This window comes from Ambystoma mexicanum, chromosome 7p (assembly GCF_040938575.1).
Source record: "Ambystoma mexicanum isolate Mex_15411 chromosome 7p, UKY_AmexF1_1, whole genome shotgun sequence".
Lineage (NCBI taxonomy): Eukaryota > Metazoa > Chordata > Amphibia > Caudata > Ambystomatidae > Ambystoma > Ambystoma mexicanum.
This window is the reverse complement of record NC_090939.1, coordinates 738,417,738-738,443,384: the sequence shown is the minus strand read 5'-3', so window position 1 is coordinate 738,443,384 and position 25,647 is coordinate 738,417,738. Positions and strand designations below refer to the sequence as shown.

General features: G+C 51.5%; 1 protein-coding gene across 7 annotated transcripts in view; it reads left to right on the top strand.

The window, feature by feature from the left end:
* Window positions 1–25,647, top strand: part of SCML2 (Scm polycomb group protein like 2) — a 1,699,115-nt gene that overhangs the window by 355,871 nt on the left and 1,317,597 nt on the right. For all 7 annotated transcript variants that reach the window (XM_069636837.1, XM_069636835.1, XM_069636832.1 and 4 more), the window contains one exon: window positions 20,501–20,735. In XM_069636837.1, coding sequence (XP_069492938.1) covers window positions 20,501–20,735 — 235 coding nt within the window. The remainder of the gene's footprint in view (window positions 1–20,500; window positions 20,736–25,647) is intronic.

Genomic DNA, 25,647 nt, shown 5'->3' with positions numbered 1-25,647 from the left:
TCTCCCAGCACCCCCACCCCCCAGCAGTGCGGGGCACCTGCCAGCAGGCCACCACACAGGTCCCCCAGCCAACAAGTCATCACAATACAGATCACAGGCTCCTATGCCCACCCAAATCACACCCCACGCCACCTCAGTCCAAACACCCAATCAAGCTTTACATCCATTCAAAATTGAAATACCCATTACATGATAGAAAACAAATAAGCAGTATGCGCATGAGTACAAGTCTGTCAGACCCACACAATGGCAACACATGACTGTGAAAACCCAGATTGTGGCAGGCATGAAACCAATGAGAGAAGTCCACACATTGAAGTAAGAAACAAAAATGTATTACAGTGTAAATGAAGTGAATGAAATAAAAAGAAACAATAATGGCAACAAATATCAAAATGCAGCATGTCCACCAAAATAATAAATAATGAAAATGGGAATCCAAAATAACCGTAATGAAATTGTGTCCAAAGTCACCGTCCAACAAAGCAAATCCAAAGGGAAAGTAAAGTGAAAATCCATTGCTCCATGGTGAAAAAATAATAAAAGATGAAGGCCACAAATCCACTGTCAAACTATGTAGAAAGAGCAAATCCAGGGTCCATGATCCCAACGATGTAAATGAAACCTACAATAAAACCCACCTAACTAATAACTATATACAAAAAAGTGGGGCATAGTCCAAGCGCCCCAAATTAAAAAAAATAAATAAAACCTAACACTAATTAACTATATACAATGGCAGCGGGCTAGTCCAACGGCTCACTTCTTGATGTTGCGGGCCAGGGCATCATCGAACTCCTGCTCAATGTCCCAGAGGCGGTTCTGTTCCATGGCCCCGAGGGTCCGCAGGGACGACGACATGTTCTCCTCCAACTCCCTGCGGATTGCCTCGAGGCACTCGGCCCGCCCCAGGGCCCTCCGCATGGAGTTCTCCGCCCTGACCATCGTGAGCCGTGCCTCTTCTGCCCGCTGCCGCTCCGCATCTATGGCGTGGCCCAACCGCTGCCACACGGAAGACACTTCCCGTCCTGGGTCCTCCTGCCCTCCGGCCGATGCCTGCCCCTCCGATGTCGAAGGCCCCAAGCCATCGTCGCTCCCACCTACAGCCTCCTGCTGCTGCTGTCCTGGTGCCCTGTCCGATGGTGCCTGCACATCCTCCTCCAACTGGGGTGCAGTTGTTGATGTGGCCAGCCCTGCTGGACGTCCGACTCCCGACTGTGGCAGGGATCTGTTGTCCACCAGCCTGGCCGCACGGTCAGAGGCAGCTCCACAGGGCACCCAGGTGATACGTGTGGGAAGATGGCATGGAGGAAGACTGGGGCATAGGGGGTTCCGTTTAGGAGGGGGTCGGAACAAGGTGCAGGAAACGGAGGAATCCGGCCGGGGTGAGCTGTCCCAGTGGGTCAACGCGGTCAACGAGCCATGCGAGAAGACATGCAGTCTCATCATGGAAAGACTGCAGGTCAGCTCGCATGGCCTGTTGACACAACCCCACCCCACCCTGGACAGGCTCAACCTGTTGCAGGATAGCCACATCCGCAGGGAAAGGAAGGCCAGTTGGTGTAAGCCAATCCCCTACCTGAGAACGGGTCTGGAGGTAGGCATCCCTGCTGGTGCAAGATGATGCAGTGACAGGAGCAGGGACAGGATTGCACACAGGCACCTCCGCGGCGGCCTGTGCCGACACCTGTCCCTGGTCCTGCACTGCACCACTAGCACCAGTGGAATCCCCACCTCCAGACCCCGCCTCTGTTGCTTGCACGGCCTCCTCCTCCACCAAACCCCCCACCAACCTGGATGACTCTGTGCCATCTTCCTCCGTTGGGCCCTGTGGGGTCCCAGCTGCCCCTTCTGCTGTCGAGGAGTCCAACTCCAACCTCCGCCTCCTGGATCTCCCCTCGGCAGCTGCGGCCTCGGACGTGGCACCGGACTCCTCACTCCCTGACGAGATCACAACCTGGGAGGGGAGCCGGGCCTTGCGTCTCCGGCTGGTGGTGCGACCCCTGCCGCTGTGCTCCACAGCACCTTCTCCTCCCTCTTCATCAGTTGACGCTGCAGACAGGGAGAAATAAAACACAGGCATCAGGGCACTGTATAATGGACTCATAAACACATGACAGTTGTACATGGGTGGCATTGGCAAACCTCAGACATGGCATCACAATCCCCAACACACATGTCATTTCAACTTGCACACATGAGCTATACCACAGCCATATCGCAACAGCCAGCATCATCCATACACATACAACAGCATGAGCAGGCATAGGTGAGCCAGACATCACATGCGACACAGGGAGTGCACTACACATGCACACACACCACCACACTTGCATGCATGTGTACACCTCCGCCAACTGTCGCAGTGTTCAGATCAGCATCTGCCAATCATTCTTCCACATCCTTTGCCATGCAAGCCTACACACACAAGCACCATCCATGTGTCACACATGGGAGCCCTCGCATGTGTCAGCCTCACGGCCCTGTACCCCGCCATACTTGGCCATATAAAACCACATGTGCAACCTGCACACTCCTGCCACACCACCACATGCACAGCTTACAATCAGTATGCATGTACACTTACCGCTCGACTCCAGACGGGTCTGCCTCTCAAGGACCTGGATGTGGAGCGCTGGGGATATGCGTTCCAGGACCCTCATCTGATCTTCCGACAAGTGGCCCCGGCGCCCCTTACCATCCGCTGCTTTCAGGAGGTGCCAGGCCTTCTTGAGGGTCCTGGACCTGAAGCCCTCCCAGCGCTTCTTCACATGATGGAATAGTCGGACTGCCACCCACTCCGCGTTGATGGCAGTCACGATGTCCGTCCAGATCCGAGTCCGTCCTTCCTTGTCGGCGCGCAGCCTTCCAAAGAGGGCATCATACTGCCCCAGGACATGCTCCACCAGGACACCAACTTTGGTGGCAGTGAAGCTGGTGCCCCTCTGCCTCTCTGGCCGGGGGTTGCCACTGGTGCCAGATGTTGCAGTACCCGACATGGCAACCCCAGAGGCAGGAGTGGGTGGGCAACTGGGTCCTGGGGCTGGGCTGTGGAGCGATGGTATCCCAGTCGGGAGCCTTCGGTTCCAGCAGGGGTGGTCACAGCAACAGCACCCCTGGCTGATGTGCAGGCAGCAAATGGCAGGACACGTGGGCAGCAGGCAGTCAGGCAGCAGCAGATGGCAGGTGGGAGTGTGCTCGGGGCTCTGGGGGGCAGTAATTCGGCCTTCTGGGCAGGAGCGGGGTCTTCCGTGTGCTTACGCGTGGCCAGCTTGATACGGAGTGATTTGGCATGTGAAAATCCAGCACGTCTGCGTGTAATTCGAGGAAAGGCCCTTAGCGCGTAAGCGCATCAGCACATGTACGTTAATTCATTGGCCCAAAGGCCCCCAGGCGCGTCTATGACGTCACGCGCATGGCCGTTGAGAATGGCGCGTGTAAAAAAAAAAATACACGTCCGAGTGTCAAAGCGTGTCATTGGTGGAAATGGCCTCAGCGCGTATGCGCGTCTGTGACGTGTGTATAAAAGGTACATGTAGAACACCATTTCCTTGTACGTGCTTTTCGTGGCGAGCGAGTGGGTAAAATTTGTACTTCTTGTCGGTTCACACGCAATTTACTTCACGGCGTTTCAAGTTCCTACTCCCTGTTACCTCTGACAGCTTTTTCTCTTTTCCTCTTTTTCCTGGGCCTGTTTCCTCAAACAGCGTTCCCTTCTACTGTTTTCCTGTCACCTCAGACAGCGTACAATTCTTCTTTTGGCGGGGGTGTTGTGTCTTTTTCATGCTTTTTTTCCTGGCAGACGGTGAGTCGCGCACGTATTTAACATCTGTGCTTGCCCCGTGTGTCGCGTACCCCTTCAGAGGTCATTCTAGTCTAGGCTGCGTGTGACACGCATACGTTCATTCTTGTGTTTCTGGGTGCCACAGCGTAGTGCAGGTTTATTTTTCCACACACGTGGTCTAGGAGGGGTTGCTTGCACCTTACTTCCCTTTTTTGGGGTGCCTGTGCGTTGCGTGACCCGTCATCTTTCCCCAGGGGTGACATACAGCCTTGCTAGAGCACTAGGGTACGATTACCATCTGGTACCCAACCCCTTTGACCCCCAATTGCCCAGGACAATAGTTCACAGCGACTCCCATACGCACAATAACATCAGTGCCATGGCTGGGAGGCGAACAAGCCGTAAGGGTGGCAAAGGTGGCCGAGCCCCAAGTGGTGTTCGTGGTGGATCCGGTAGGGGACGTGGCCGTGACTTGCAGGGTGCCCCTAGCCCCCCATGTGTGGAGGAACAGTCAGGGACACCCATGCTCCCCCCCCCAGGTTGAGGGTAACGTGGCTGACACCATCCATTCTCAGCCCTTGTTGGACCAGCCCACTGTGGCACCAGACCTGGCACAGGGTGACTCCATGGCTGACTTCCAGGTCAGCAGGTCTAGGCCACGTGCGCCGGTGCACGTTGGTGTCATCAGGCCACGTGGATCAGGGGCAGCTAGGTTATCTGCTGCCCCGAGTAGGCAGGGTGGGGAGGCTGCAGGGGCAGCTGTGGCTCCATCCACCCCACCTCTCACACACCCAGCCAGGACAGTGTCGGTCCAAGTCCATCCTGCTGACATTCCCCCTGACACCATCACGCTTGAGCTAATGCCTGCACCAACTCCCATGATGAGTGTGCAATCCCACACTCCTAGTACAGAGTCCACCGGGGCTCCTGCCCCTAGTGTCCAGAGCGGCGTAGGACACTCAGGATCCCCACCACCTTCCAAGCGGAAGAGGAAGAGTGCTCGTCCAGTAGAGGCTGATGCCCCAGACACAGCTACACAGTCGGGCCCGTCAAGGAAGCCCAGCTTCAATGAGGCCGAACTGAATGCACTTGTAGAGTATGTGTCCGCACATGACCGCGAAATGGTGATTATTGCAGTATCCAAGACCACACCTGCACAACGTCTGGCACACTGGCAGACCATCGCGGACATCATAAGTGCCCTTGGAATCGTGAGGCACACAGCTACTGAATGCTACAAGCGCTGGAATGACCTGAAGCGCAGGGCAAAGAATAAGCTGGCCTCAAGTCATGCCGCTACTCTAGTGACTGGAGGTGGGTCTCCAGCAGAGGACATAGAACTCACTCCACATGAGCATGTTGCTGGGACCTATGTCACGGAGGAACAGATCCAAGGCGTGGGAGAACTGGCAGATTACGAGGCATTGTCCGGTGAGTGCACATGCATGTGTGTGTCATCCATGTGCATGGTGTGTGTGTGAGGGCTTCTGTTTGGGTTCCAGGTGATGGTGTGTGTGCTTGAGTGGTTTGGGTCACCCATGTGCCTCATCCAATACATTCTGCGCACCAGCATTTGGGTATAGCAGTATCCCTTCTGCCAACAGTAGACATCTACCCCAACACCACGCCAGTTGCCCTTCAAGTGTCATCTTGCCACAACATTGTTGCTTATTTTTCTCTGTTTATTCAGGCAGATTGTTTGCATTCCACCACTTTTACTAGGCATTTCTCAGTCCTATTGTCACATGTCTGACATGGCTATGGTACAGTGGACTGACTTTGTTTCCTGGATATCATTTGTTTAGACATGTCCCTGTGCTATAGGACCATTTTGGACTGGCAGCTCCAGGTTAACCATTTTGAACTATTTCAATTAAAAAAGCAATTTCATGAGCAAACTAGACTTAATGAACAATTGGTGCCCTCCTCTCCCTCTTCACTTTATGGCTAGGGTACATGCCATCTGTGTGATGGCATGTGAATTTGACCTGCCAATCACAGGCCAATGTGGGATGCCACTGCTAGGCAGCATGCAGCAAATGTGTTGATCTTCCATCTTGGTGTCATCAATGTGTGCCATTTGCCTCCCCTTCATACGCAGTGACGGTGCATGCATGGGAGGGTTTTAGTCATGTGGGACATGTGTCAATCAAGTACTGGTTCTGTAGCTTCTCAGCCCTAATTGTGTGCCATAGTGCTAATGCCTGTTTCCATTTCTTTTCTTTTATGTCTTTACAGGGGATGACGCACTTGATACTGCTGGGGTTGTGGAGATGGTGCAGACCCAGGAAGGGTCTTAGGGCCGACCGACCACCAGTGAGGGACGTCGTGTGGTGGTGGGTGAGAACCCACAACTGCTGCAGGTAGTGCTCTCAAGGGGTGTCTCTGGGTGCACCTCCCCCGAGCTGTATTCAGGTGTCGATTCGGATGATGAGACCTATGTGGCGTCGCAGGTGAGTGTTCCTGGGAGGGATTCTGTTCTGTCCGACCCACCTGCACCAGGGGTAGAACCCTCAATGGGGATGTCAGTGTTGGCAGGTACGCCTTTGGTGGTTACGGATGCAGGGTTACACTCCGCAACATCTGATCCTGTTCCTGGGCCAGCAGATCAGAGGGGGAATGCAGTCCTGCAGCCTCAGGCAGTGCCGGCACAGCAAGGCGCAGTTCGCCTTGCCCCAGACAGGTGTGGTGCCTGCCGACGTGGTGGCCGTACGCCACCTAATACCGCATGGGAGCAATCCATATACGGTATGGCAACCCAACAGGCCGCATCATAAGAGATGATGGCTCAGGCCATGGATAGGGTGGCCACTTCCATTGTCTCCCCAGAAAGGCTGATGGAGCGACTACAGCAGGCAACAGACTCCATCTGCCAGTCACACAGGGAGGACATGTTGGCGTCCGACAGGGACAGGCGGGCGGCACTGGCGATTCTGCGGGAAGCCATTTCCATAGAGTCCCAGGGCCACAGGGAAGCCCTGAGGGTGGAACTCCGTCACCTCAGGACGACTCTTGTTGAGCTTGAGGCTTCAACAAAGACAAGGACAGAACAGCAGCTGGAGCATCTCACACGTATGCTCTCAGCTGAGATGCAGGCAACTCGTGAGGAGGTCCGGTCATCCCGTGAGTTATTGCATGGGGACCTCCGCACGATTATCCTCCAGAACCAGACCTTCCAGACCCGCATGCTTGCTGCCATGGAGGACCAGACTACGTCTTTGCGTGGGCTGCCTCCCATAGAGCCACCACCTCCTGAGGCAGCTGCAGAGTCTGGGTAGAGCGACAGCAGTGATTCTCTCACAATAGGGTAGCCGTGCAGGCCATGAGCCCATGGAGGTGTTTTCTTTCCGCAAGATCCACACAGGTGGGTTTTGGTGTGCACCCTGTCCTAGGACCTCCTGGGGGCGGCCACCAGTCCCCCCCCCCCCAGGCCCATTAATGGCCATTTCTTTTTTTTTTTTTTTTTTAATTTTTGATTTTTTGGACAGTGTGTTGCCTTGTGTGGCTCCCGTGGGCATACGCTGTATTGTGGCTGGGCACATGCAGGCTTGTCCTGAATTTGGGTCAGATGCTTGGGTTTGTGTGACACACACCCCTCCTGCTTCCCGTTTCCATGGGCTTGCAAAGGGTGTGCCCAAGTGACATTGACGTACACGGTGACGTTAGACTCCCATTTGATGTGTGGGCAGTCTGTAGTCAATACTGTGTATACATTCCTAGTGCATATTGTTGTTGAATTGTACACTGCATGGTGTATTGATATGTGCCTCTGCATCCATCTCATCCTCCTAATTTGCAGGTCCATTTCTCATGTCTTCACAAGACGGTCTACTTTGGAACTGGAGTCCATGTTGTAAGCAGTGCACCTACACTCTTGCGTGGCGCTAACACTGTATACTCGGAAGTGTTCGAAGTGCTGGCATTATCAGGTAGTGAGGCTACCAATTTTTTAAGTCTGTACTGTCATGTTTATGGTAGGTTGGAGGTTGTGTAGGTGATTGGTATTCTTGGTAAGTATTTGGTAATGTGTGTTGTTGGTCCTGCATTACTGTGAACATTTCATGTTTGGCCAGTTTCCATTAGGGACACTGTAGTTGGTGACACTTGGGGCATGTTGTGGGGATTAATTTGTTTGCTCTCACATTGCATGACATGCCATGGTGTGTTGTGTGGCCGGGGAGGGGTTGGGTGACATGGCACTGTTCTTATGTAGTATTTTGCAAGTGGGTATTCATTTCTGCTGCATGGGAGTGTGTCTTTTGATGACACTGCATTGTTGGTGTTTGTGTAGGTAGGGATGCACACATTGTGACACTTCCACATGAACAATCTCAGGCTGCTATGGTTCTGACAGTTGACTGTCCCTTTGTTCGTCATAATTGTCAGGTCGAGTCATCATTGCTTATCAGATGGTATGTGCCAGGGCTGTGTGCCCTCCACAGGGGTTTGATTTCTATGAGAAGTAATTAGCCTCCAGCTGCGTACGGGCTGCCTCACCCCGTGCCCTTTCCCCTCCCATGCGCAGCGGGCGTGCATGTGGTTGGGGAAGTGGGGGCACCACCGTGTCCACAGCCAGGCCCCGGCGTGTTGCAACATTGTGCAGGACACATGCTGCCACTATGATCCTGCACACTAGTGGGGGCGCATATAACAGCTGCCCGCCAGAACGGTCAAGGGAGCGAAAGCGTGACTTGAGCACTCCGAATGTGCGCTCCACTATGCAATATGGGCTGTGTTGTATCTTACCTCAGGAGGCGTCATGGGGTTCCGAATTGGCGTCATCATGTGGGTGCTCAGAGGGTAGGCACTGTCCCCTGGTGAGGAGGTGATGGGTATCATTAGTGGGGTAGTGACATAACTCTGCATCTGACATGCATGCATGTGCAGTGGCATTCATACTCACCAAGCAGCCATGTATCGCCATGCCGCCCAGCTTCTAGGTCCCGGTTTAGGGTAGACATTCGGTAAATGAAGCTGTCGTGGGTGGACCCTGGATAGTTGGCATATACTGAGGTGATGATTCCCTTGCCATTACATACTACCTGCACGTTGATGGAATGCCAGTGCTTGCTGTTCCTATAGATGTGCTCAGATGCCCTGGGGGGACGTAGTGCCACATGGGTGCAGTCAATGGCACATAGCACTTTGGGGAATTGTGCCACACCGTAGAAATCCAGGGCGGCAGCCTGCCTTTCTGCAGGTGTCCTGGGCAGGTATATGTGCCTGCGGACCGATGGGCGTGCAGTGATGATGTTCAAGACCTGGTGTAGGCAGCGTGACTGCGTGGCCTGTGACACTCCACCCACTATGGCACTTGTCCGCTGAAATGATCCAGTGGCCAAGAAGTGCAGTACATTAAGGACCTTCTCCAGGGGGCTGAGTGCTTGGGGGCACAGGGTGGGTGATGTGAGGTCATCCTCCCACTCACTCACCAGGTCCAGTATTATGTGAGGTGGAAACCTGTACCTCCCATACACCTGGTCATCAGGCATCCCAAAAAGGCTGGTTTTGGGTGTGAAAATTCGGGCCCTCACTATCCTCCTCCTCCTCCTCCTTTGGTAACCCACGGCCACTGCTGCTAGGAACGGTATATTCATCCTGGCGTCTGAGCTTGTTTGTTGTTTGTGCGCACTTTTATGCTGCGCGGGTCGACGTACGCCTGCTTCCTGCTGGCGTACGTGTTTCCGGATTAGCACGTTTTTTTGTGCCCATGCCTTAGCCCCGTTCAATTCCATGGATACGTGTTGTTGGCGAGCGTGTAAAACTTCCCACGCACCCCTGTAATACACGTACCCAAACAAATTGTGTGTGAGAATTCCCGCGCACCCCTGTAATACACGTACCCAAGCAAATTGCGTGTGAGAATTCCCGCGCACCCTTGTAATATACATACCCAAGCAAATCGCGTGTGAGAATTCACACGCACCCCTGTAATACACGTACCCAAGCAAATCGCGTGTGAGAATTCCCGCGCACCCCTGTAATACACGTACCCAAGCAAATTGCGCGTGAGAATTCCCGCGCACCCCTGCAATACACGTACCCAGGCCAATTGCGTGTACGCGCACTTTCATCCAATTACATGCAATGATACTCTGACGTGCAGTGTTTCCACGTGTGCTCTGTCATCACGTGCTATGAGGAAAACACCCGCGCGCGTCACGTCACAGACGCGCTTATGCGCTGAGGGCCTTTGGTCCAGTGGAATCGCGTATGCGTGCTGACGCGCTTACGCGCTAAGGCCCTTTCCTCGAATTTCACGTTGTCGTGCAGGATTTTCACGTGCCAATTCACTCTGTATCAAGCTGGCCACGCGTAAGCACACGAAGACCATGCTCCTGCCCAGAAGGCCAAATTACTGCCCCCCAGTCCTCCGAGCAGCCTCCCACGAGCCATCTGCTGCTGCCTGCCTGCCTGCTGCCACCGTGCCCTGCCATTTTGTGCCTGCACATCTGCCATCTGCAAGGGTCCAGTTGCTGTGTCCACCCCTGCTGGAACAGAAGACTCCCGACTGGTATACCATTACTCCACAGCCCAGCCCCAGGACCCAGTTGCCCACCCACTCCTGCCTCTGGGGTTGCCATGTCGGACACTGCAACATCTGGCACCAGTGGCAACCCCCGGCCAGAGAGGCAGAGGGGCACCAGCTTCAATGCCACCGAAGTTGGTGTCCTGGTGGAGCAAGTCCTGGGGCAGTATGATGCCCTCTTCGGATCGTCACACGCCAACAAGGAAGGACGGGACAGGATCTGGGACGACTTGGTGGTTGCCATCAATGCGGAGGGGGTGGCCACCCGCAACATCCAGAAAGTCAAGAAGCGCTGGGAGGACTTGAGGTCCAGGACCCTCTTGAAGGCCCAGCGCCTCGTGGAGGGGGGCCGGGGCCGCATGAGTGCCATCCAGCTGAGGGTCCTGGAACGTGTAGACCCAGCGCTCCACGCCCAGATCCTTGCGAGGCAGACCCGTTTGGAGTTGAGCGGTAAGTGGGCAAGCATTGCTGTGTGAGACAGGGCATGTTGCAGTGTGCTGGTTGTCTGATGCTTGCCTGTATGTGTGACATAGGCCATGTACGCATGTATGTGTGCAGGGACATCATGGTCATGCATGTGAGACCAATAATGTGTGAACCACACGGTTGGTGCATGTAACATGGGGAGCCCTATGCGGATTGGACACATGAGAGCATGCCAGTCTCTGTTCCTGGACATGGGTGGGGGTGAGGCATGGGTGCTGATGCCATGTACATGTATGGTATCCATGTCTGTGTGTCTGACCTGCGTGTCTGTGACTTGTGAATGCCATGGATGCATGACACATGTCTGTGACAATGTACAGATTCACAGATGCAGCCTAGTTATCCTTATATCCACTGTGTCTGCGGTGTACAAGGCCAGATGGATGAAATTACGTTGATGTGTGTGCATGTGATAGGCATGACCCATGATGCATGTGAGTTCCATAACAGAATTGTATGTTTGGAGAGTCCCTTGGACATGTATGCAAATGTCTATAGCATGTGCCATGCCTGTTACTGCGTGTGTTTTGCCTGCACTGACGGATGTGTTGTGGAGGGACATGATGGAAGTGATCTTTGACAGTGCCACTCATCTGCTATTGCTTCCTGTCTAGGGGACCATTGTACAGTACCCTGATGCTTGTATTCTATGTCCCCTTCTACACAGCGGCAAGTGAAGAAGAGGGCGGAGACGGCGCTGTGGAGCAAAGCGGCGGGGATGCCCCCACGGCTGCAGCGGAAGGGGTGGGTGAGCCCCCACAGGGGCTTGCAACGGTGGAAGACGGTGTGGAGCCATCCAGGTTGGTGGTTTCCACAGAGGAGGAGGAGGCCGCTACTGAGGCGCACATGGGGCCTGGTGGGGCATCCCTGCTGGTGCAAGTGGTGTAGTCCAGGGGCAGGGGCAGGAGCCATCACAGGTCGCCGTGGAGGGGCCTGTGCATGTCACTGTCCCTGACACTGTGACTGCACCACCATGCACCAGCAGGGATGCCCCATCCCAGGCACGTCCGCAGGTAGGGGGGATGTCCATGTCATCTGACTCCCCTCCACCTGCGGACGAGGAGACCCCTGGCCGTATGGAGAAGGTCCTGATTGGTGTTGCGTTGCGCACGGGTGTCATTCGTGATGATGTGCATGCTTCCCGGGAGGAGCTTGCACGTCATCACGAAGAGCACCGTGCCAACGTGGCCCCGTTGGGATCGGCCGTGGTCGGGGGTTTCATACATGTGTCGACCAATCTGGCGGCCCTCTCCTCCTCTGTGGAGACTATACGCCAGTCGTTCTCCATGCCGTCTTCCGGCCCAGATGCCACCAGGGCCCCCTGTGGACCTGCCCTGACCAACGCAGCCAGCTTGGTGGGGATCCCATCCCTGCCACAGTCGGGAGTCGGAGGTCCAGCAGGGGTGGACACCACAGCAACTGGACCCCAGCAGATGGAGGATGTGCCGGCATCATTGGGCAGGGCACGTACACGACGGCGTCGGTGGATTCCATCAGCCTGGATGCCGTCGTGCTGGCAGAGGCAGTTGCGTCGGAGGCAGCAGCGGAGTCAACGTGGGAGGCATCATGGCTCGGGGCAATCTACATCGGAGGGGCAGGCATCGGCCGGAGGGCAGGAGGACCCAGGACGGGAAGTGTCTTCCGTGTGGCAGCGGTTGGGCCAGCAGATAGTTGCGGAGTGGCGGCGGGCGGAAGAGGCGCGGCTCACGATGGTCAGGGCGGAGAACTCCATGCGTAGGGCCCTGAGGCGGGCTGAGTGCCTCGAGGGAATCCGCAGGGAGTTGGAGGAGGACATGTCGGCATCCCTGCGGACCCTCAGGGCCATGGAACAGGAACACCCATGCCGTGGCCCAGGACACCACGGAGTAAGCCGCTGGACTAGCCCGCCGCCTTTGTATATAGTTAATTAGTGTTAGGTTTTATTTCTTTTTTTTAATTTGGGGCGCTTGGACTATGCCCCACTTTTTTGTATATAGTTATTAGTTAAGTAGGTTTTATTGTAGGTTTCATTTACATCGTTGGGATCATGGACCATGGATTTGCTCTTTGTACATAGTTTGACAGTGGATTTGTGGCCTTGATCTTTTATTATTTTTTTCACCATGGAGCAATGGATTTTCACTTTACTTTCCCTTTCAATTTGCTTTGTTGGACAGTGACTTTGGACACAATTTCTTTACGGTTATTTTGGAATCCCATTTTCGTTATTTATTATTTTTGTGGACATGCTGCATTTTTATATTTGTTGCCATTATTGTTTCTTTTGATTTCATTCACTTCATTTACACTGTAATACATTTTTGTTTCTTACTTCAATGTGTGGACTTCTCTCATTGGTTTCATGCCTGTCAGAATGTGGGTTTTCACAGTCATGTGTTGCCATTGTGTGGTTCTGACGGACTTGTACTCATGCGCATACTGCTTATTTGTTATCTGTCATGTAATGGGTATTTCCATTTTGAATGGATGTAAAGCTTGGTTGGGTGTTTGGACTGGGGTGGCGTGGCGTGGCGTGGGATTTGGGTGGGCATAGGAGCCTGGGCTCTGGATTGTGATGACGTGTTGGCTGGGGGACATGTGTGGGGGCCTGCTGGCAGGTGCCCTGCACTGCTGGGGGGTGGGGGTGGTGGGAGACATGTGTGGGGGCCTGGTGGAGGGTGCCCCTGGATGCTGGTGGGTGGGGGTGGTGGGAAACATGTGTGGGGGCCTGGTGGAGGGTGCCCCTGGATGCTGGTGGGTGGGGTTGCAGGGGGGCATGAGTGGGGACCTGGTGGAGGGTGCCCCTGGCTGCTGGGGGGTGGGGGTGCAGGGGGACATGAGTGGGGGCCTGGTGGAGGGTGCCCCTGACTGCTGGGGGTTGGCGGTGCAGGGGGACATGAGTGGGGGCCTGGTGGAGGGTGCCCCTGACTGCTGGGGGGTGGGGGTTGTGGGAGACATGTGTGGGGGCCTGGTGGAGGGTGCCCCTGGATGCTGGTGGGTGGGGGTCCAGGGGGACATGAGTGGGGGCCTGGTGGAGGGTGCCCCTGGCTGCTGGGGGGTGGGGGTGCAGGGGGACATGAGTGGCGGCCTGGTGGAGGGTGCCCCTGACTGGTGGGGGTGGTGGGAGTCATGTGTGTGGGCCTGCTGGCAAGCGCCCCTGACTGCTGGGGGGTGGGGGTGGTGGGAGACATGTGTGGGGGCCTGGTGGAGGGTGCCCCTGGATGCTGGTGGGTGGGCCACTCGCGTGTGGGACTTCCCGCGCACCCCGGAATACATGGACCCAGGCAATTTGCATGTGGAACTTCCTGCGCAGCCCGGAATACACGTACCCAGGCCAATCGCGTGTGGGACTTCCCGCGTACCCCGGAATCCACGTACCCTGCTGAAATCGCGTGTGGAACTTCCCACGTACCCCGGAATACACGTACCCTGCAGAATTAGCGTGTGGACCTTCACGCGCACCCCGGAATCCACGTACCCTGCTGAAATCATGTGTGGACATTCCCGCGCACCCCGGAATACACGTACCCAGGCCAATCGCGTGTGGGATTTCCCGCGCAACCCGGAATACACGGACCCAGGCAATTCACGTGTGGAACTTCCCGCGCAGCCAGGAATACACGTACCCAGGCCAATCGCGTGTGGGACTTCCTGCGCAGCCCGGAATACACGTACCCAGGCCAATCGCGTCTGGGACTTCCCGCGCACCCCGGAATCCACGTACCCTGCTGAAATCGCGTGTGGAACTTCCAGCGCACCTCGGAATACACGTACCCTGCAGAATTAGCGTGTGGAACTTCACGCGCACCCCGGAATCCACGTACCCTGCTGAAATCATATGTGGACATTCCCGCGCACCCCGGAATACACGTACCCAGGCCAATCACGTGTGGGACTTCCCGCGCACCCCGGAATACACGGACCCAGGCAATTCACGTGTGGAACTTCCCGCGCACCCCGGAATACACGTACCCAGCCCAATCGCGTGTGGGACTTCCCGCACACCCCGCTATACACGTACCCAGGCTAATCGCGTGTGGGATTTTCCGCGCACCCCAGAATACATGTACCCAGGCAAATCGCGTGTGGGACTTTCCGCGCAGCACAGAATACACGCACACGCTATTTTTCACACAGCGGGTGTCCGTGTTTGTCGCATACCCCTTTGCACGTCATTTGTCTTAGAGGGCCACAGTATGTGACATTCATCATAGCTGTATATAGGTGCTTTTTGTTGGCGCACATTTTGGTGCACATTTATTTCAGGGGCAGGGACACTACCGCCTGCTTTCTTGTGGCGGACGTGTTTGGGCCTGTGCGCTGGTTTGACCGTGCGCTGGTTTGCCCTATTGCATTCCATGAATACGTGTTGTAGGCGAGCGTGTGGGCGTTCCGCGCACTTGCCTCCTGTACTTCCCCCGTGATGCCCACATTTTGACGAGTTGTTCCCCATTCCGAGTGTTACGCCCCGTGTTCTGCCTACTTTTGTTGTGTGCGCCGCGCTATGTGCGATTTCGCTGTGGCCGTGGCCACGCCGTTAGATATCCTGTGCGCCGGCGTGCGCCGCGCACTTTTTTAGCGCACATCCGATATTTTTCTCGCGCACGGCCTTCCATGAATCGATGTGCGCTGATTTTCCTGCGATTTTCGCACTTTTACTGCGATTTTCGCACTTTTACTGCGATTCGCACGTTTTGGCACCCCTGCGCGGGAATTTTCGGCACTCATTAATTCCATGAATCGACACCTATATGAGGACACAGGAGAGGATATGAGTCAAGAAATACTGGATACGATAGAGGACATAGGGCTGCCCACCTTAGATGAGCCAGAACGCGCAGACCTAGACGCCCTCATCACCTTGGACGAACTGGAGGCGGTGATCCAACACCTGCCTACATGTAAAGTGCCCGGGTCGGATGGGTTACCCAGCGAGTTTTATAAAACGTATAAGCAGGAGCTGCTCCAGCCGCTGCTGGCCATGTTTAATGAGGCCTTTGAGCGGGGGGAACTGCCAGCATCCCTCCGCGAGGCAGTGATCATCCCGCTCCTGAAACCCAGCAAGCCGGATGCGGCATGCAGATCCTACAGGCCCTTGTCTGTGCTCAATCTGGATAGCAAAATACTCACGGCAGTGTTGGCCAATAGGCTAAAGAGGGTAATTGGTAAGTTGATACACCCAGACCAAACAGGTTATGTCCCGGGTAGAAATATCACAGACAACCACAGGAGGCTACACCATATCATTGACCAAACTGAGGGAGACTCGGGCGAGCTGGCTATCGTGTCGCTGGACGTGGTCAAAGCTTTTGATTCAGTGCGGTGGCTGAAAGCGACCCTGAAAGGATACGGTATGGGACCAGGATATATTAGATGGGTCCAGATGTTATATAGCACCCCGATGGCAAGAGTTAAAAATGGGACCACAATTTCGGATAAATTGCAACTCAGCAGGGGGACCAGACAGGGATGCCCCGGGTCATCCATGTTGTACATACTGGCATTAGAGCTGCTGGCAATATGCCTGTGGCAACAATACGGGGAGGTGGGGATCTGCACGACAGGGGGCACACACCTGATATCATTGTATGCAGATGATGTGCTCCTCTAATTGCACTACCCGGAGGAGAACCTGCAGTATGTGCTGGAGCTGATGGATCGTTACGCCACCCTCTCGGGCATTTCGGTGAACCCCGGGAAGTCTATCCTGTTCCCCTTGGGAAGGTATAAGAGTACCCCATTGGAGAGGCTGCCCATCTTGCAGATACCCTGGCAGACTGTGACATTCAGGTATCTGGGCGTAAACGTTTACCATAAGATAGAGACAGAGCACAAACATCATACAGAGAAAGCGATGGAGGGAGTTAAGAATAGCATGGTGTTCTGGTCTAGATTACCCTTAGCCATGATGGGAAGAGCAGCTCTGCTCAAAATGGTGGTCTTGCCCAGACTCTTGCACTTTTTTGTGAATATCCCGTTCCTGATCCCTAGACGCTTTTTTGTGAAACTTCATGGCATGTGAAGGGGCTTCTTATGGGGCAACTCCAGGAATAGGGTGGCCCTGTGGAAACTACAGAACACATGTGATAAGGGGGGCATAAATCTACCGAATTTCGAGTTGTATAACCTGGCGGGACAGTTGTTGTATGTGGCCAGGTGGTTGTCTGCGGAAGACTCGGCAGAAGCTATGCTTTTGCAGGGTGACTTAGCTCCATGCTTTTTGAGGGAGACCATATGGCTGCATAAAACTGAAATAGCAGGGAGGGGGAGACTATTGAAGCTGGGCTGGGAAGTCTGGCGCAGGACATGGAGAACGGTGGGTGACCCAGATCCGCTTTCTCAGCAGGTCCCGCTGGCCGTGCTATGCAGGGAAGACTCCCAATTGTTTGAAGCGGTCCGCAGATACTGGGAACCAGTGGGCTTGGCCACCTTTGGAGACATATGGCAGGAGGGGGAGGCGTTGGGATTCCAGAGGCTGCAGGAGGAGACAGGGGTGCATAGCGGCCAATTCATTACTTATACCAGACTCACAAAACGGGTGAGAAAGAGGTGGCCTGAGACAGTGCTAGTGGAAGAACCTGATGCCACCCTAGAAATGATGTATGATGTCTCGGAGGGCTGGCATGACATATCTAGGATATATGAGCTCCTGGGGGTGAAGGCATGATTGGGAGGAGGAGGTGGGAGAACCCATGACAGAGGGACAGTGGGATAGAGCTCAAAGGTACCATAAAAAGGTGTACCGGAATGCGAGACTCGAGCAGATCCAGCTGTATGTCACCCATAGAGCTTACCTGACTCCCAGTAGAATAGCTAGGCTTGGAGTCCCGGCTATACAAAAATGCCCCAGGTGTGGGGAAGAGGAGGCAGGGTTACTGCACATGTTCTGGGCTTGCCCTGAGGTGCACAGATTCTGTGAAGAAATAAAGACGAAAAATGGCCGGTGAGGGAGTGGTGCTGGATATAGGGTCTGCTTGGGCTTGCATGCTTGGGAATTTTCCCAGGCCACGTCATTCAAAGCATATCAGTAAGATGAAGCACCTGGCCTATATTTTGGCTAAGCGCAGTATCGCAATGGGTTGGAAAGCGGCCCGTAGGCCCAGAGTGGAGATATGGTGGGCGGACCTCTTGAAATGGGCAGAAGCAGAAACTGCGATATGGTTTGAAGCAGCCACCAGGGGGGGAGAGGAGGAAGTGGGCCCCTTGATAGCCTGGAGTCAGCTGGTGACCTCAATGGCAAACCCCCACCGGGTCAACCATGAAACGGAAGACTCAGATGAGTCGACGAATACAGAGATTCCTGAAAATGCTCATGTAGATGATGAGGTTGAGACGGCTCGTGTTTGTGGGGAGGGAGGGGGGAGGACGGAAAACGACACTGTATAATGTGATGCTTTGAGATCGATTATGTACGTCCTAAAAAGTTTTAATGTTTGGTGTGTTTGTTTTTAAAATAATAAAAACTGTTAAAAAAAAATTAAAAAATTTAAAAAACCATGCCGTCCCTAGCCCCAGGTCACCAGATGGCAAATGTTACCGCCCTACTGTTTGTCTACCCTATAATGGATGGGAGGACTTAGTTCACTTAGAAAAAGCAAAGATGCTTTTTCTAAGTGAACTCCCTCAGAGACTTCCTAAGACTGCCCCTACTCTAACAAGTAATTAGTGTTCTAGAAGAGTAGGGTACGTGCCTTGCAGATACCCTTTTCGATTCTCTCTTGAGTCTATCATGCTTTCTTTCTCGTCTCTGTACTTATTACTACACTCTCCCCCAAATCCACCCACTTTGTTTCTCTACTCCCTCTGGTTTACTGTTCTTCTGATGTACCTCACTCCTTCGATGCCTCAGCTCCATCCTTTGATGTTTCTCCTCCCTCTGCCTTACTACTACTACTCCCTCCTCTGCACTACTACTCATACTATCCTCCACACTAAAAACCCCTCCTTACTACTTCCTCCTCCACACTATTACCACTACTCCTCCCTAGACCTTCTCAAACACCCTTATTCCACTCAGTACCATTCACTTCAGTCACTCCCTACACTAATCTTGTGAACTAAACTTGCTACCCAAACGCGCACACTCACACAGCAGTACCACTTTCACTCTATCCAATACCTCACCTTCTACAAAAGTCACCTCCACACTCCGCCTCTCCTTGCTCCCTCCTGCTAGTCCATTTTGTTCCCTTTTATCCCCCATTCTCTCCTGACATAAGGCCAGATTTCCCAGGAAGAGAAGACCAGTCATCCCCATCGGGGGGGCTGTTAGGCTCAATGTCAGACTAGCGTGATAAGCTCCACCCACTTTCTCCTTGCGGGTCCTCTATGGGACAACAATGGGGGCCAGGACGGGCTATTTTTTGTGTTAGTTTTTCAGGGACCAAGTCTGGATACCCCTTCAACATGGACAGTGGGGTGTGTGTAGAGGGATTCCTGGAGCTCCCCCCTTTTGCCTCTGGTGGTCTAGTTTCGCTGAGTTCAGGTGCAAGCTCGTAGTTATCCTTCTGGAAGCGCTGCGCATTCTCTGTACTATTTGCATGTGGCTCGGGGCTCTGTTTACAGTTCTTTGTCTTCTTGTCAGGTTTTTTTATTGCTGCTGCACAAGACCGCTGGGTTACAGCGGCTTCTCTGTCTCCTTTTGGGCTTCTTGTTCTGTGAGGTTGATCACTGCTGGTTCATTTTGGTCTGGCGTCGAGCTTCTCAATAGGAATGTAGGTCTCTGTATCTGGTTTCACTTCTGGATATTTTCTGGTTTCCCCTTCTGATGCTGTGTTTCTAAAATACATAGAAAAACTCTGGAAATCATCCTGTAATGAAGGCATGGCTTGTGTCAAAGGTGGACTGCACAGAAACATGCTGGCACCGAGGGGAAAGGGGAATTTAGGCCCTCTCAACTACCATCTTTCTCATGGTGAAGATTGGCTCTGGGCATTTCCCTAATCCTCCAAATCCAGGTTGAGAGGGACCTTTAGCCTTCTTTGACAAGGCCACGATGGTGCCCTTCTCACAATATGTTCATTTGACTAACATATTTTTAAATGTTACTATCGTTTCTTGAATTGCATAATCAACATATTTAATGAATTAATACACTGACAATTTGAGAAAACTACACAGAACCAAGCATTGTACTAACATTCGGTGATGGTGAACCATACGTCTGGAAAATTTACTAATTTAGAAGGACATCGATTTTTGTATTTTGAAGAGGAGCTTAGAATTTTGGCTGCTATGATAACCAGTTTTTAATTGTAAATGTATGTATTATTCTTCTTGGTTATTTTATGGTAATTCATTTTTTAAGGTTGTTGAACTTGTACTTTAATTGACATAAACGTGAAAATAAAGTTTGATTTGGCTTGAGTTTGAACAAAATATGGAAAAACCCATATCTTATCACTACAAGAAATCAATGTATTAAAGGTTTCATATTTCAGTTGTTAATAACCAAGAAATATTATAACATGCAGAGAAAGGCATTGAAATGTTTGGTACATAAAATGTCTGAAATTGTCATTTTCCCTATTGGTGAACATATCTGTAAATACGTAAATGCTACACACTGTGCTATCCCCATCCCCTGTGTGTTAACCTTTATTTGGAGGAGCGGAAACTATTTAAAAATCACATGGTAAACATTCATGCATCCAGAGAAGACACTTGGTTCTTGTATAACGTTTCAATGGTATTACATTTGCATCCCTCTTTAATTTTCACAGTCTATGATCCCGCCAACCAATGAATTCAAAGTCGGAATGAAATTAGAAGCTCGTGACCCACGCAATGTTACCTCGGTTTGTATAGCAACAGTCATAGGAATCACTGGTGCTCGATTACGTTTAAGACTGGATGGCAGTGACAATAAAAATGACTTCTGGAGACTAGTGGATGCATCTGATATCCAGCCAATTGGAACTTGTGAAAGGAAAGGGGATATGCTACAGCCTCCACTTGGTAAGAATCATTTTGATTTTATTTGTTTAAATGTTCTACTTCTAAATCTTGATATTTTTTAATGGAACATACAAAATGCATGAAATTCTTATCCAGGCTCTGTTTTCGCTAAAATAGTGGGAGCGTTCATGGGGTGGATGATTCAAAGGAAAGTTAAGGGATTTATTTCAGTGATATGTGATATCATCGTTGGGAAAAACATGGAGGGTGACTCGATATTTTTATTTAAAGGCATTGAACACCTTTCCCCAACATATTTTAGGACTGGTGCAAGTATATAAACCAATTCCAGTCCTAGAATATTTGGGGAAAGTGTTGGATAGTGCCTTTAAAACAATATCGAGTCACCCTCGATGTTTTTTTTCTAGCGATTATATCACTGGATACCTTTATTTCTTGGTTCAACGTAGATGGGTGGCCCTGTTTTTAAGTTTGTAGTCAAAGAAATATGGAATGTTGCTTGCTGAAGTATAAAAGCAACTGTTGGTATGATGTTATTTCTGAGAACAGGTGATACAATTAAGCACTGTTTTTGGAATTTACTGAATCCTGGTATAATCACTGTGGCAAGACAGCAAAGACTCATCTGGGAGCCACTGTAAGGGAGTCACAAACCTCAAGTGTCTAAATGTTGTCTGTGACACCTTGAGCTAGTGCTGGATTTTCATTTTGCATTCTCTGACTTGTAGGCCATTGCTTAAAATGGAAAAGAGGAAACACTGTGTTCCAGCATGCAACGTGAAAAGCAAGACTACCTCAAGGTGCCATGCATGAGACGGAGTTATTTGGCATCTATGGAAGCAAACCATTTAACTAATCGATAGCAATATTTTTGAGTCACTGGGGTTTTGAAAGCAGCAAAATAAGCAGTATGATAGTAAATGTTGGTATACTGTATTTTCTTCAAATGGTTGTATTGCTTTCTTGGGCTATAGCATCCAAAGGCTGCAAAACTTGGCCTTCTTGGTTTGAAATCAATAATACAGAACCTGAATGGGCTTTATTTCATGTAGGTAAGATGCATGCGTCAAATGGTTAGCAGGTAGAGCAAGAAGACAACTTGGCATGTAGATAATTAAGTGTGTCAAATTCCCATGCACATTTTGAAAAACATGTTTCAGAAACTGACCAATACAGCCCAGATGGGTTCTCAAATGCAGTACGTACTTTGATCTGTAGTGGTGAGCCGTCAGTCTTCTTCCTTTGCAGAGGCGTAGCCAGGATTGTCTAGCAAATGGGGCCTGGAGCTAATGTAGTTGGGCCCATTGCACTGACAAACATATCTGTAAATGCCCACACAGCGCTACTGAGTGGGCATTTAAAGATTTTGGGTGGGCATTGCCCCTTAGGCCCCACCCTGCCTACGGCTCTGTTCCTTTGTACAGACTATATTAGACTCAACGCTATCCTTCAATGTATGGTTTGGGAATTATTTAAAAATTAATGTTTTATTGGTTTAGCTGAATTAATCAACTTTACAATATTTTATGGCATTTTTTAAAATAATGATTAAAATATTCATAACATTCCTGCAACATATACAATTCACCATTAAAAATAAAATATTATTTGAGTACAACGGCAAGGCAAAGCACAAGCAAAAAGAGAAGAAACATCGGCAAGTAGTAGAACCTTAGAGATTAAAGACGATAGAAAAGCTTTTTAGTAGATCTGATCCAGCTTCAATTCTCTATGTAACGATTACCTCTGTAATCAAGCTTTAGTCTCTGTCTTTCAGTCATAGTTTCATCTGAATTAAAACACTTAAATTAATTTTCTATTTGCTCAATTTGATGTTTAGAGTAAATAAAAAAGTCATTTTAAATCTAAAATCAAACACGAGATCGCACACCCTGGTGACAAGAGGGATATGCTCGAACTCGTAGTTAAATACTGATTGTCATCTCATCCAGTTTCAACGCATGCAACATTCTCAGTGTGCCTATTCTGAGAGATACTAAATGGCAGCTGAATATAAAGTGCCACAGTGCTTCCGATGTTAGTATGTCATATTGTTCTAACGCTGGTTTTAAGTATTGAATTCTCATTGATAAAAGTGCATCACAATTCGACAGGAGATGTTGTACATTTTCTTCTGTATTAGGAATCTTGCATAATCGTCTGGCCTGAATGTCTTTGGTATTCCATAAATGTAATCTCACTCGCATGAAATCTAAATGATGCTGCAGGAATGGAGATTGACGCAGATACTGTTCCGGCACCCAGCAGGATCCCTGCCGTATCTAACATCAAGGGAGCAGGCACTCCCCATCTCCAAGGCACTCCACACACAACCAGGGACTTTCTATGGGCCAGATACCCTCAGTTGGCTCTGTGCTCCGTGACACTCTTCAGAGGGCTGCCAGCTTCCACTGCCACTGCTGCACTCACCAGGCAGCACCAAGGCCTTCTGTTGGGCCCCACTCGATGTGGCGCTGTTCTCAGCTTGGCTTCTGCACCCTGCTCACACCCAAACGGGCTGCGTGGAGAGGGACGACTCTGGCTTGCACCAACCCAACAAACAAGTCATCTTCCCAGTGCACTTCACATATGCAATCCCCCGAAGGGCCTGTTTCCCATGGGGGCCACCGCCACAGACCGCAACATCAGCTCCTTAGCCGCAGCACTTTACTGAAGTCCCAGAGTGCCACCTCCCCTCTTCCGTGTCAGGAGTCGCCAATCCGTGCTGAACGCACCTGGTTCCTGCTGTGGGGCTTGCCGCTCTTCTGGACACATGGGGCCCCTCAGGGAGACAGGGGACGCAAACAGGAAGGAGGGGGCCCCAGCACTCCACTGTCGTGATGATTCCTGCTCTCTATACAGCTCTGCTGTCTGGTGTACAGTGATCAGGCCGGGCTGGCTCAAGGCCGCCATTTTGTTGCTGCTCCCGGGGACCTGCGATCACTTCTACTACCACCTCTAGGGCATACCCCCTACAAACTTCAACATCCGACAGGACCTGCAGGGATCCCCCACCAGTCTGGAGGGTCACATCAGCACTTAAGACTCATGGGGAGATCTTCGGGCCCCAAGTGCCATAAGACTCACAGAGCCACTATAAAAGTTGTCTGCATGGCTTCCCAGGCTGGCCACACCCTGAGTAGGATTAAGTTTAAAGTTCTCTTTTTGATACGCCAAACCTTTTATGGACACAGTGCTTGCTAGCCTTATAGGCCAATGAGAAATATCCGTTCGTCAAACCTTTGCCTTCTATGCGTACCCCGGTTTCGGAAGACAACTGTGGGTGGCAGAGCTTTTTCGGTGGCTGCCCCCACTCTTTGGAACACCCTTCCTCTTTTTTGTAGCTGATTGAAAGTCACTCCCAAGTTCTGGAAACCTATAAAAAAATCTTTATCCAGGTTGAATGAAAAATTGTTCTGGCTAGGTCATTTCCCTTTTTCTTCTTTTTTGTATTTTTTCTTTTTCCCCCTCTCTCTCTATTTAGACCTGAGACGTGTAACATCGCTTTTTTGTGGGCCCGTACATTCTCCTGTCAAATTTCGCAGGCCTTGCTCCTTTGGGTCCCGAATTAGGAGAGTGTGTAATGCTGCCCACATTCACGAATCCCGCTTCACTACCTGGTGGTGACGGTCGCTATATATCCCTTGCTTTTCTGCTCTCCTATGCACTGAAGCAGGCTGCACCGGACGTTTCCTCATACCTCCTTCTGAGAAAAGGTAACTGTCCCGTCACGGACGATTGTTCTCCCCCGCAGTGCTGAGCACAAGGCTCCACTCTTTTTAGGGTTGAACTCAAAAGTTAGGGAACGACTCAGACGAATTGCCCAATGCCCTTTTTGTGTTAATTCCTTTAAAGGTTGTGGATGTGTGTATCCACTGTATAACATTAGGAAATGTAATGTATATATATTGTATAGTTTAAGGATTTGTGTGATAACTTTTTTCTCATTTCTAAAATTACTTGTGTTTATTTGGTCCGGCCGCCAATAAATGTATAGACATTTTTCATATATACTTGTCGCGTAAGAGTAATTTTTGGTTTGTTGCTCTGTTTGCTCATTGTGGGCTTCCAATCACTCTCACCCGTCCAGAGATTTAGTCTCCCCCCCCTTCCAAGCTACCTAGATTGGTCTGGCATGTCCAGAAGGTTCCCCTGTTTCACTAAACCGAGGGTGTGCTCCTAAACTTCAGCTGTTATGCTCACCTGGTCTCTGCAGGGACATTGGTGCACGGTCTGAGCCCTACCTAGTTTCGGCTCCCCGGGATCGGTTCTCTTCCCCCAAGTACTGCCAAGTACACTGCTCTGGATGCTGGTACTGCCCCTGCGAGAACACTAGAGGCAATGAGAAGGGTGTGGAGGTATCGTGACTCCCCTCAGACCTTTCAGGCCAAAAGGAGGTAAGTAAGCGTTTACCCATATAGGCTCACCTGATATATAGTTAGGGCGAGCTCTCCGTCCTGCTTCTCATCAGCAGCAGCGATTCAAGATGACCCAGTTGCTTCACTGGTCCATAGATGTGGTGGCCCAGGCCGGCTGTGATTGAACCACTTTGAAGGTAGGAGTTTTTGTGATGATTATTGTTCATATAATTATGAATGTCTTGTCACATGATTTAAGTTTGTACCCTTAATAATGTCTCTTTCTCCCTTATAGATGATGGCGGCCCAGCAGAGCCGTTGCGCCGGTGGAGGTCTTCGAAGTGTTCTCAAGAGGATGACAAGTTGGAATCCTAAGGTAAGCGCTAGATGCGATGCCGCGCGACCTTAACAAATGTCTCTATTAGGTTTCTAACCTTATTTGTTCTTTCCTCCTGCAGATATAGTCTGGCGGCGCTTGGAGAAGAGTTGCGGTGCGCAGACCTGATGGCGGGTGAAGGATACCTGCGACCGCGACGAAGGTGACCGTGTAGAACTCCAGAGTTGGTGTTCGAGCTGAGGGTCAGGTAAGGCGC